This window comes from Natrix helvetica (genome assembly GCF_964273705.1).
Source record: "Natrix helvetica genome assembly, chromosome: Z".
Classification (NCBI taxonomy): Eukaryota; Metazoa; Chordata; class Lepidosauria; order Squamata; family Natricidae; genus Natrix; species Natrix helvetica.
In genome coordinates, this window is record NC_138554.1 from 49,760,057 (window position 1) to 49,771,882 (window position 11,826).

The following is an 11,826-nucleotide window of genomic DNA, read 5'->3' on the forward strand; positions in this document are numbered from 1 at the left end:
TTTTAAAAAAATCTCCGCTCAAAATTTCCATTCTAAGCAAGGCAGTTGTTCCCCGTTTTATGAACTTTTTTGAAGTTGTTAATCACTTTAGTTAAGTGAATCATGCAGTTATTAAGCAAATCTGGCTTTGCTCATTGACTTTACTTGTTGGAACTGCCTAGGAAGGATACAAATAGTGATCCCATAACCCCGGGACAGCACAATTGTCACAATACAAGTCAGTTGCCAAGCACCAGTATTTTGATCACATGACTTTGGGGATGCTGCAACAATTGTGTGAAAATCAGTCATAAGTAACTTTTTTCAGTGCTATTGTTCCTTTGAACAGTCAATAAACAAATGGTTGCAAGTCAAGGTATACCTGTAATATGAACAATATACTGTACCTTGTATTTAAAAATAAGATTTGAACATAACTGTTTTTGATTTTTAAATACTTTTAAAACTAATATAGCATTTAAATCAGAGGTAGTATTCAGCCGGTTCGCACCGGTTCTCCCAAATTGGTGGCAGTAATTTTACCCAGTTCAGTGAACTGGTAGCAATGGCTGGCTGGCCATGCCCCTGAACTGGTCCCCTTGTCACCGGTTGCTCATCACACCTGGCCAATTGCTGCTTGCTTGCCCCAACGCTTTGCATACTGGCTCTCAAAGAGGAGGTGGCTGGCTGCTGAAAAGTCAACAAAAAAGCTGCTGCCATCGCCGCCATGTTTTTCGCGCATGCACATCCCATTAAGGACTTTTAGCACCCTGCGACCAGCCGTTGCCTCTTTCAAGCCGCTTTGTAAAGTGGCTCTCAAAGAGGTGGCGGCTGGGAGGTTTCTTTGCCAGCCAACCGCTTCCAGCAGCAGCGGCTGGCTGGGGGGCGCTGAAAACTCCAGTCAGCTTGCCTTCTGGACTCTGTTGCTTACCCACTGTGTAAGGCAAGCAACCAAACAGGTGGTGGTGGGGGAGGAAGAGGGGAAACAGGAGCGACTGGCAAAGGGAGAGTGGGGGTAGATAGGGGAAAGTCCTATAAATTTTCCTATCTTTTCCTGTGGGCGTGGCTAGGTGGGAGGTTATGTGACTGAGTGGACGTGAGTGGTGTCAAGTTGGCCATGCCCACTCAGTCATATACCCCCCCCATCTAGCCATGCCCACCGAATCGGTAGCAAAAAAATTTGGAACCCACCACTGATTTAAATATTTATTTTTACAGTTTATTATGTTTGTTGTGTTGACAGTCTTTTATGCTTGACAATGTTCTCTTCAATAATCAATTCTGTTATTGTTTGTTAAAACAAATAACAACAAATTATATAATGAATTAGAGCCAGTGTCAAATGAATTGCTGAGAGCTAATTTTCATAACTAATAATAATACCAATAATAATACTAATGTGTAAGTATATACTTTCTCTGTGTGTGTCTATTTATGTGTGTGTTAGATATCAATTCATTAACCTGAAAAAAGCTAGTCCTGGATTAGGGCATACATTTTAACAAATGGAAGTGCAGCATTTATAAAGAACAGAAAGCTAAGATAATAATAAACAACTTTTAACACAACAAGGTAACACACCAAAGGGAACAAGACACAGTTGCCCCTTTTTTGCCCTCCTTATTTTGATCAGCATTAGAACCATTAGCAAAGAAAATAAAGAACATCAGGAAAACTCCTAAAATTTTAAATTAGCAACTCAAAACTTTTATTGAAATTACATGATGACAAAATTGCATTTGCAATTACCAAAGCAAAACACTCCTTAGTCCTCTTAATGAAATGTATACAGCAATACGGACTTATGTCAGCTTATGGGTCTAATAAAGAAAAAAACTCAAATGCTGACATGAAATTTAGTAGAGGAAGAAAATAGAAGTGAGGTTTAACATTGCTGCTAAAAAGATTAAATATTTAGGACTTTGTATGACCAAAAATATTCAGGATTTGTATAAAAATAACTATCTACAGCATTAGAAAAAATACAACACATATCTCCAGATGAGAAAAATAGATTTTACTAGGCTAAGCAGAACTGCAGTCATCAGAATGAATATTTTACCAACACTTAATTTTCTTTTTCGAATAGTTCCAGTACATATTATTAATAAGATATTAAATGATTGACAGATGTACTGAACTACATATGTGCCAATAAATTAAATTCAAAATTCTGTAGGACTCAAAAGAATGAAGCAGATTAATGGCTCCAAACTTTAAATAGTATTACAATACTAATACTAACAGGTTAAGATAGTTTTCATAGAGACCAAAATCTCTTGATCACTCAGTTACATCTATAGAGGAGACAGGACTTTCAAATGGTTTGCTTGAATGTCTCTGCTAGACATAACTGAAAAAAAATCTATAAGAGATCATGCAATAATAAACTATGCATTGGAATTTTTAAAAAAAAACCAGAAAAAGGATCAGTCCAGAATCTCTTCCCATTTCTATCATATGAATTTTATGAAGGTGAAGGTCCAAAACAATTGTTCAGCAGAGAGATAATACTTGGTTCACATTGCAAGATTTAATTATTAAAATCATCCAAAACAATGACCTAGTTTAGTCTATCCATATTAGTACTTCCAACTCCAGCAGAGTATTAAAAAATATAGAGGGGAATACCGAAAAAGTTGACTAAATTTGAAAAATCTATAGTACACAACTCAGAACATATTATTGAGTCATATTTATAGAATTCTAATGCAGTTTGATTCAGGATCTGAACAAACAAAAGACTATGTTTAATTGGGTGCAGTAATAGAGATGCAACAATTGGAATTTCAATGGAAAAAGAGTGTTAATTTACCGCAAAAATATATTCAGAGAAAATTGATATAAAGCAAGTTATTGTGAACGTATCACCCAGTTTGATTACTAAAGGGACAATTAATTATTTTAAAAGTTGATGGAATTGAAATGAGCAGGTATTCAGAACTGATGATAGCAACATTAAGCTCAACAATTCTGAAAAACAATTCGTACTAGAATGAAGCAAAATTTAAAAACTGAATTCCCATTTCAACTGTTTATATTCTTATACCAAATTTTTATCAAACTATATACATTCTCATAAAGCACACTGAATTGTCTTTATGTATGATAACTGCTACAAGGATACTACTATTACTATGTGTTTTGTACTAAAAAGATAACCTGATTCCTTCCAAAATGTCTAAGTTGTGAAAATAAGTTTCAATGTCTAGAATATATTCATATCTTAAAAGCAAATTTAACAAGAGATTTCAACTCAAACTGAAAACTATTCTTAGATTATAATTTAATACATAAATTGGCACAATATAAAAGATTGGAATTGTGCATAATATCTGTATTGCAGTTTTATGAGATAGCTAAATCAAAATAAAGTAATATAGACTGAATTCAATATATTATTCTATTCTATAATTTAAAGAAAAAGCATGTTTAACTATTCAAAACTAATTAAAAGGATAGTAGAAAGTTATAACTTTAATGATATTTTAAAATCCCTGGTTTATTTATTTGTATTACTTTCTTTTACTCTTTTTTCATAGTATTTTTGTATACTTATCTAGGTATTTTCTTTTTAAAGTCCAATAAATAATTTATAAAAGATGAAGGAAGGAAGGAAGGAAGGAGGGAGGGAGGGAAGAAGGAAGGAAGGAAGGAAATAAGAGCCAATTAGGGATTGGGAGAAATCCTGAAGTTCTAAATACCTGCTTTAATTACATCTCTCTAGCTCTAATGACCAACATGGAATTGTTCAAATGTGGACTATTTGCCCCAGCTAGCATGGTAAGGCTTTCTGAGGATTGCAGTTCAAAACATCCACAAAACATCAGGTTTTTTACCACTTCTCTTCTCTGATGAAGGCAGAAATGGCTCCAATATTAAGCACTATTCCTCCAAAACGCCCTCTTCTATCAGACAGACCTATTCAGTTCCAATGGAAACACTGAAGCCGACTGAGAAATGTCTGGAATACATGACATCTTCACATGCCTCAATATGCCCAAATACATTCTTCACACTGGACTTTAATATGCTTTGAATAATATTATTTAGATTGGGAATTTGAACATGGCATTTCTGCACCCTCTGGAAGGCCAAATGCAAGGGCAGGGCTGAAGTACTCTTGCTCTTTATTTCGCAAAAAGGTTGCTTTTCTTGCCACTGATACTATGGTATATCTTCCTAAAATCACTGATGGGATTTATCGAATCTATTAAGGCTTGGTTGTTTTAAAGTTAGGTTGCTGAACAAACCATAGGATCCTAGTATATGTGTGACAAAACCATAATGGTTCAGTTCACAGAGCCAAAACCAGGGAAACTATATTTTTGTGGGGAGGTTTGTTTTTTTGTGAGCGATGGGTGCAATATTGTATGAATGATCCATTAAGATCATATTTTATATCACTAAGTTACTTAATTTTTACTAGGGATGTTTAATCTGCATTGATGAGGCATGTTGCAATTGTATATTGTATATTACAGGGAATCCCTGACAGAGCCACCAGTACACAACTAAAATAATTAAAACAATTAAAAGTGTGACTTGATAAAGTTGTTTGTTTTACTATGGATGAGATAATAATAAATGAAGAATGATTACTGTCGTGGGTTATTCAACAAGTTTATGGCAAAAACAAAATCTCAGCAAGGAGTCTTGTTCACAACTCCATTTCTTAATCATGATCCCTCACTAGTTTCAAAGAACAACCCAGTTCAAAATACGTTAATTTAGGAGAGATCTCCTGGAATTGCAGAAAAAGACTGGGACGCACTTTTATTTTGTTCAATACGTGGCTGATGCAAAAATTATTTTTAAAAACTGGCATACACTCTAGATTAATTTTCTGCCCCTGTAGATATTATATATGGTAAACTTCACCCTACACTGCCACTGATTGTCTTTGTTCCAAAGTTACGATTAAACATAACTGGCAACTTCCCTACACATCCATAGCTTGCCTCAATGGCTTGACCTAGAATTATTGACTCCACTAGGGGACAATTCTATACCAGAATGCCATCAATAATCCAGAAAGTGTGGAAAGGCAGAAAAATAAAATCTCATTAATGTGGAGCTAATGCAGTAATCACTGTATGTAATATCAAAAAGTAATATACTGGGGATAATAGCTTATACAATAAAATTACTTACAAACTTTGGTTCTCCTCTCCCTGAAGAGCATGCTTCCTGGGCTGTTTCCTGGACTGAAAATAGACTTCTTTTGACCAATATCCAGAATTTAACCTGTAGTTGGGAAAAAATAATTTTTTGTTGTTTTTAAAGCAGCTTAATTCAGATAGATGCAGTCAAGAGAATTCATGTAGCATAATGATTAAAAGCATGATTTAGGAGCCAGCCACCCTCCCACCCATCCAGATATTTGCTCAGCCTAGTTCCAATTTCAAGCAAAGTTCACCAAAAACTCACTTGGAGGCCTTCCACAAGCTGTGTTCTTTCAGCCTTCAGGGTCTGGTCAGAGCCTCCTTCCCTGGTCTCTAAGGGAAATCTCAGAGTAAGGGGTCAAAACCAAGGACTATATTAATATTTTTATATTTGGCTCAAAAAAAGCCAGGTCATATTTTTTTCTATGCTAGCATACTCCATCCCTGCTCCAAGGCTTCACCTCCCAGTCAGATGGACATTTGTTAGCCAATTGTGAGCACAAAAACAATACAAGCAAACCAGTGATGCAATTCAGCTGGTTCTATCTGGTTCAGGCGAACCGGTAGCAGTGGCGGCGGGAGGCTCCGCTCACCCACCCTGACATCATCATGTCGTTTTTTATGCTATGTGCACGCGTGCTCACATTTGCGAACCAGTAGCAAAGGTACGTTGATTTCACCCCTGAAGCAAACCTTAATGATTGCAGAGTCTATTACTGTCATTGTCATTGTCTTACATTGTTAAAAAAAAATTAGAAACATAAATACTAAGAGTTTTATAGAGCTGGGATACTGCAAATAATTTTCTACTGCATAGATCAGCGCTGTTTTAAAATTTCTACATACATTCAGATTCGTACATCACAATTTGCAGTCAAACATCAGCAACAAGTGTTTGAATTCTAATGGCAAAGCATTCTGAACTAAATCCCTGCAAATTTTATGTCTATAGGTGCCATAGGTTGGCTGAATCATACATGGAACTTGGTACTGGAAGGTCCCAAATTTGCCTAATTTAGATGTGCAAATAAGTTGGCACAAGTATGAAATAACACTTTCATACTTGTTAGTGAAGTTAGTCCTTGTGTACTGGCAGCACTAAGTATACAACTCTCAAGCAATACACATACGTGTGAACCGGTCCAGTAACTGAAACAGATATAACAAGTGTTTGTTTAGGCAAACTTCATTCTGGAGGCAAAATCAGCACATTTGTGAGATTTATTAGGACTGTTAACAGAATTGTTAAATTAAAAACAGTAAGTGGAACAAAGGGGCATATGATAATTAGGCCCACCTATAAATCTGTTTAGCCTTCTTAAAGGTGGCATATACATATATTATCTTCTCTACAAAGCTCTTTAAACCTAAAAGCCATTTCTGTTGAAAAACTATGCCTTTTTGTTCATGTGTCTTTAAGGGGTTGTACTTATCTTCATATTTGAATTACTGGAGATGAACCAATTTGCTTGAGTGATGGGGAGGATTGCTCTTTGAACTTGAAATAGCATTTCCTAGCCTGGTGCCCTTCAGGTATGATGGGTTATATATCTCTCACAACAACAATCTAATTCTAGTTGGAAATTATTGAACTGAGTTTCCCAAAATCCGAAGTATACAAGACTTGGAGTGATGTGCTTTAGATATAGCTGTCAAGATGGAAACTGGCCAAATAAACATGTTTTTTTTTTCCCCATCCAAATATGATAGATTGTTGCACTGAGCCTGTTTGTTATTTTAAAATTGGGGCCTGTTCTGTATGGAAATGTGGATTTTCCCCTGTACAATTAAGTTTATGAGTGTGCTCTGTCACTATAGCATAGTGCAGGAAAAACGACCTCATAGCACAAACACAAGTACACATACCACTGTCTTTATCACTATACCAAATAGGTCCTACTTTCACCCATGTTTGTTATCATGGAGAAATGAACTATTCTAGTCTTGTGAGAAGAAACAATCACATACACCAATGCAGCAAAGACAAGAAACACGGAAGCAATTTTCTTAGAGGGAGTTGGATAGACATTCTACCAAACAGGAGAAGAAAGAAGTCTATGTGTAATTAATGTTGTAATGCATATTTTTTAAAAAGGAACACTGGTTAATATTTTGTTATCCTATTGTTAGTCTGCTCTGTGGTTTCATTACAGCTATATTAGTTTTGCAGTTCAAATCTATAAATGACAATAATTCATTGATGTCAGCTAAGTGCATGGAAAGTTGAAGTGCTGACTTTATTACTATGGAGAGCTTGATGCTCTCTGGGCTTGGTTGTTTTCTTGCAGGCGTTTCATTACCTGATAGGCAACATCACCAGTGCTTTGATGATGTGCACTGATGTTACCTAGTTGGGTAATGAAATGTTTGCAAGCAAGCAACCAAACTCAAGAGCACCAAGGATTCCACAGTTCAACCCCAAGCTATATTCCCTTCTATTGGAAATACATGACTCCCAGGCGTGGGTTCCGGCAGTCGCTACTAAAATAAAAATTGTTCTGCACATCACAGAAGCCAAAAACAAAATGGCGGTGCCTATGGCACCACCTGGAGAACTGATTTGGGGGCGTGGCAGGCCTGGGTCACTGCCAGTTCCAGCAACCCAGGCCGCCAAACCACTATCGGTTCAGCCGAACCAGTCCGAACCAGTAGGAGTCCACCACTGATGACTCCCTATATTGCCAATTTCCTGTAAAAAAATTCTACATAAAATACCAAAGGACAAATGACATTCTGCTATTTACATTTGCATTTGTACGTGTGTATATCTACTTTAAGAGATATCCACATATACAAATGTGTGTGCATATGAGCATGTGGTGTATATCATGGAAATCTGAGCCTTAAAAATGAAATATTGTTTAAAGGAAGACCATTCAGAAAAGTACACCATACCAAAATGTACAGCATATAGCTTTCTTTAACACTGAATTAAGGAAGCCTATAAAAAGGAAGCACAAATTTGATAGCAGGAAACTTGAATTAAATTTCCTTATGAAATATATAATAATAGGCACAGTGACTCAATACGGAAGCAGCAACAGCAGGATGTTGTGGTACCAGCAACTGAGTATCATTGTCGAGTAATAAGATGTGAAAGGTACAGGAAAGGCTTTCCCTGGAATTAAAATAATGAATGCGGATTTGAGGCTTCTTGAAAAACTGTTTTTCCATAATTAAGAAAGCAGATTCCTAAACTAGCTATTTGAATATATGCAACCACAAAAAGTACCATATATTCAAATAGCTAGATTAACTGCATGTCAATTTTCTGAATATTCTGTTTCAGTATTTCAATGGAGACATTTAAATATTGTGAATTAGTTTGCAGTGTATCAACTGCTACTAAAATGCTAATTGCAAGCAAGTATTCACAAACCTGCAGATCAAAGGCTGGAATTCTATTAAACTGAATGTGGTTTCTGTCCAAATAAATACATGATTGTGCTGTACAGATAGTCTTCAAGTTAGAACCAACCATTTAATGACAGTTTGAAGTTACAGTGGCACTGAAAAAATGACTTTTGTCCACTTTTCACATTTTAAACTATTGCAGTATCCCTATGCCCTTATGATCAAGTTCAGATGATTGGCAATTAGCATGTATTTATGAGTTACATTGTCCTGGGCGTATGTGAGCACTTTTTGCCATTTTTCTGACAAGTAAAGTCAATGGGAAAGCAGAGTCACTTAATGCAGTTGCAGTGATTCATTTAACAATTGTGACAAGAAAGGGTGTATAAAGGGGCAAAATTCACTTAACTGTCTAGCTTAAGCTAAGGAAACGGGCTTAATTTTGGTCATAAGTCGAGGACTACCTGTATAAAAAAGCAGCCTGCATTTGTACAGACAAGGTATATTGAAGGGAATACAGACAGAATTGCTCTATGTAAGTCTGCCCACTCCCACTGTATCTTTCTCCTCTTTTGATTATTTTTAAAATAATGATTTTAGATATATGAGAGATAGCCATAGCTTGACATTTCAAAAGAGTCAAGAGTTTTTGAAGAAACTTTTTACTAATTAGCAAGGGGAATTAATGCCTTGTCCTTTGCTCTTCTGACTAGCAAAATAGAAACCATACAATTGAAACTGATGAAAAGTAAAATATGCCAACAGTTTCAACCATATGGTTTAGACCAGTGGTTCTCAACCTTCCCAATGCCACGACCCTTTAATACACTTCTTCATGTTGTGGTGACCCCCAACCATAAAATTGGTGTCTCGGTTCCTAAGACCATCGAAAATATGTGTTTTCCGATGGTCTTAGGTGATCCCTGTGAAAGGGTCGTTCGACCCCCAAAGGAGTCCCGACCCACAGGTCAAGAACCACTGGTTTAGACTAACCTGGATTATCTTTTTTTTGGTGCAGAATTTTTATAAATATACAGCACACAAACACTTCTTGTGCATGAGTTGCAGAGATGCTTTATAATATTGAAACTGTACAGGCAATTAATCAACCACCACTGGACTATTTAAGCAGGTTCAAGGCCTCGATGTAGCTTGCAATTTCTCACTTTGCATTCTTTATTCTTGAAGTTATAGCTTTTTGTTATGTATTTCTTGCACTGCCATAATAGGAGTTACGGGTAAATGATGGATTGTGAATAATGAACAACTTACAGGACAGAGGTTACCACTAGCACTGATATTTCATTTTTGTTTTCCTTTCATTTTGCATCCTTGAGCAACCCTTTCTCAGATGAGAACAATATAGTTTTAAGATGTTAAATGCTTTCACACTTGATATTGTCCAAGTCTGTGTCTTGCATTTACTTTGCACAGAGTTGAAAAACTATCTATTATTTGCCTGTACTATATCTATATATTGTATAGGAAAGATCAGTGAACTGACTGACCTTTAGGGAAGATCTGCTCTGATATCACTGATCTGAACTTTCAATGAATTTGCCAGATTACATATAGAAGTACGCTCATCTTCGTTCACTGGAATTTGCAAGCAGCAACTCGTTTTCGTTGCATTTTTCCAACACCAAAAATAGATATGGTCTTAAACCTACCAGATTAGTATTAGCATGATGACTCACTAGAGTTTTTGGGTGGCGAGTTGTAGAAAATGTTGCAAGTTTTACAATGATCCCTGAAAGTGATATTGCTAATGTACTTGACAAGAAAAGCTAATGTTCTGTTACAGGAGTACTGTAGTTCTGAAGTTGTAACTGATAAGAAAACTCCAGCTTCGATAAATATAATCACTATTTTATTAGAGGTATTCTGTCATATTATTTTGTCAAAAGATATGTATGTGTCAGTTTTCCAACTATTTTGAAAAGTATTAAATTAGTATCTGATGGCTCCTTCGTATACACAAGTAATTATTTGCAAGGAAGTACAGGTACTCCTCAACTTACAACAGTTCATTTAATGACCGCCTGAAGTTACAACGGCACTGAAAAAAGTGACTTATGACCGTTTTTCAAAATTATTACCGTTGCAGCATCCTCGTAGTCATGTGATCAAAATTCATATGCTTAGAACTAGCATATGTTTATGATGGTTGCAATGTTCTGGGGTCACGTGATCATCCTTTGCAACCTTCTGACAAGTAAAGTCAATGGCGAAGCCAGATTCACTTAGCAATCATGTTACTAACTTAATGACTGCATTGATAGAGTTAACCGTGGCAAGAAAGGTCATAAAATGATGCAAAATTCACAACTCTCTTATTTAGCAACAGACATTTTGGGTTCCATTGTGATCCTAAGTCAAAGACTACCTGTAACAGGAAGCACCTGAAATTCCAAATTAGGGATTTATGCTAATCCAATATTTAATACTGACCCTTTCCCCCCCCAAAGTTGGCCTATTTATATCTTCTTCTACCTTAGTAGCCTTTAGAAAAAATGTTCCTGCTGTTTCACCCAAGTTAGTTGGATATTATAATTCCTTAAGAATACAGAGAATATTCCTTCAAAGAAGCCATAGCAATCAAGATCAGGACACCATCCTACAGAAAGGAGAAGGTGGGGTGAGGAAAAAAGTATTGGTTCAGGGTGAATTCAATTTACATCTCTGCTGAATAGCACTAATTCAGAAATATTAATATGGTTCAATGATGGAAGATTTTAAAAATAGTTAAGATAGCTGTTGAGAATTGCAGAACTGGAGTGATCATTTTCTCAATTCCCTCCCTTAACTATACTAAATTTCAAAGCAATTCTTTATTTCATTCAATGTACCAAACTAGGTACTGGTATTTGCAAAACCTTTAAGCCTGTTCTGCATGTGACAAAGCATGAAAAAAGAGGGAGGTTGAAAAGCCTCCCTTCTAAAAGAAGAAAAAATATCTTCCAAATAAAATTGCAACAGCCAATTCCTCACTTGAAGGTAACTTTCTGCAGTGATTGTACTATGCTTCTAATTCAAAAGCTTTTTAAAAGTGCTTTGAAATGCATAAGTGTTCATACATGGCAGCATTCCTTAAACCAAATACATTTTCCCAGGATCACAGAGTAATTCTAGAGGACATCTGCAAGATCTCAGGGGGAAAAAGTTATTTTTCTGAAGCACCTACTTCCTTTGGAATCCAAAATGCTGTGCAATTCTGGTTTGTAGAGTTTGATTACATGCCTCCAAGTTGATATCAATTCTAAATCACCACACAGATCTTCTCCATGACAATCTGTCCCTAATCTGGCCTTTAATGTCGAATGGTAAG

At 36.1% G+C, this 11,826-nt stretch overlaps 1 protein-coding gene across 7 annotated transcripts in view; it reads right to left on the bottom strand.

Annotated features, from left to right (window-relative positions):
* The window catches only part of CDK12 (cyclin dependent kinase 12), an 84,855-nt gene that overhangs the window by 40,035 nt on the left and 32,994 nt on the right, over window positions 1–11,826 (bottom strand). For 6 of the 7 annotated variants that reach the window (XR_014173531.1, XM_081932120.1, XM_081932128.1 and 3 more), the window contains exons 15-16: window positions 5,410–5,477; window positions 5,134–5,226 (exon numbers count right to left, since the gene is read on the bottom strand). Coding sequence is in view for 6 of the 7 variants with exons in the window: in XM_081932120.1 (XP_081788246.1) it covers window positions 5,134–5,226; window positions 5,410–5,477 (161 nt within the window). In the remaining variant the exon portion in view is untranslated. Of the gene's footprint in view, window positions 1–5,133; window positions 5,227–5,409; window positions 5,478–11,826 lie in introns of those variants that run through there. The other variant, XM_081932121.1, reaches the window with a different exon arrangement.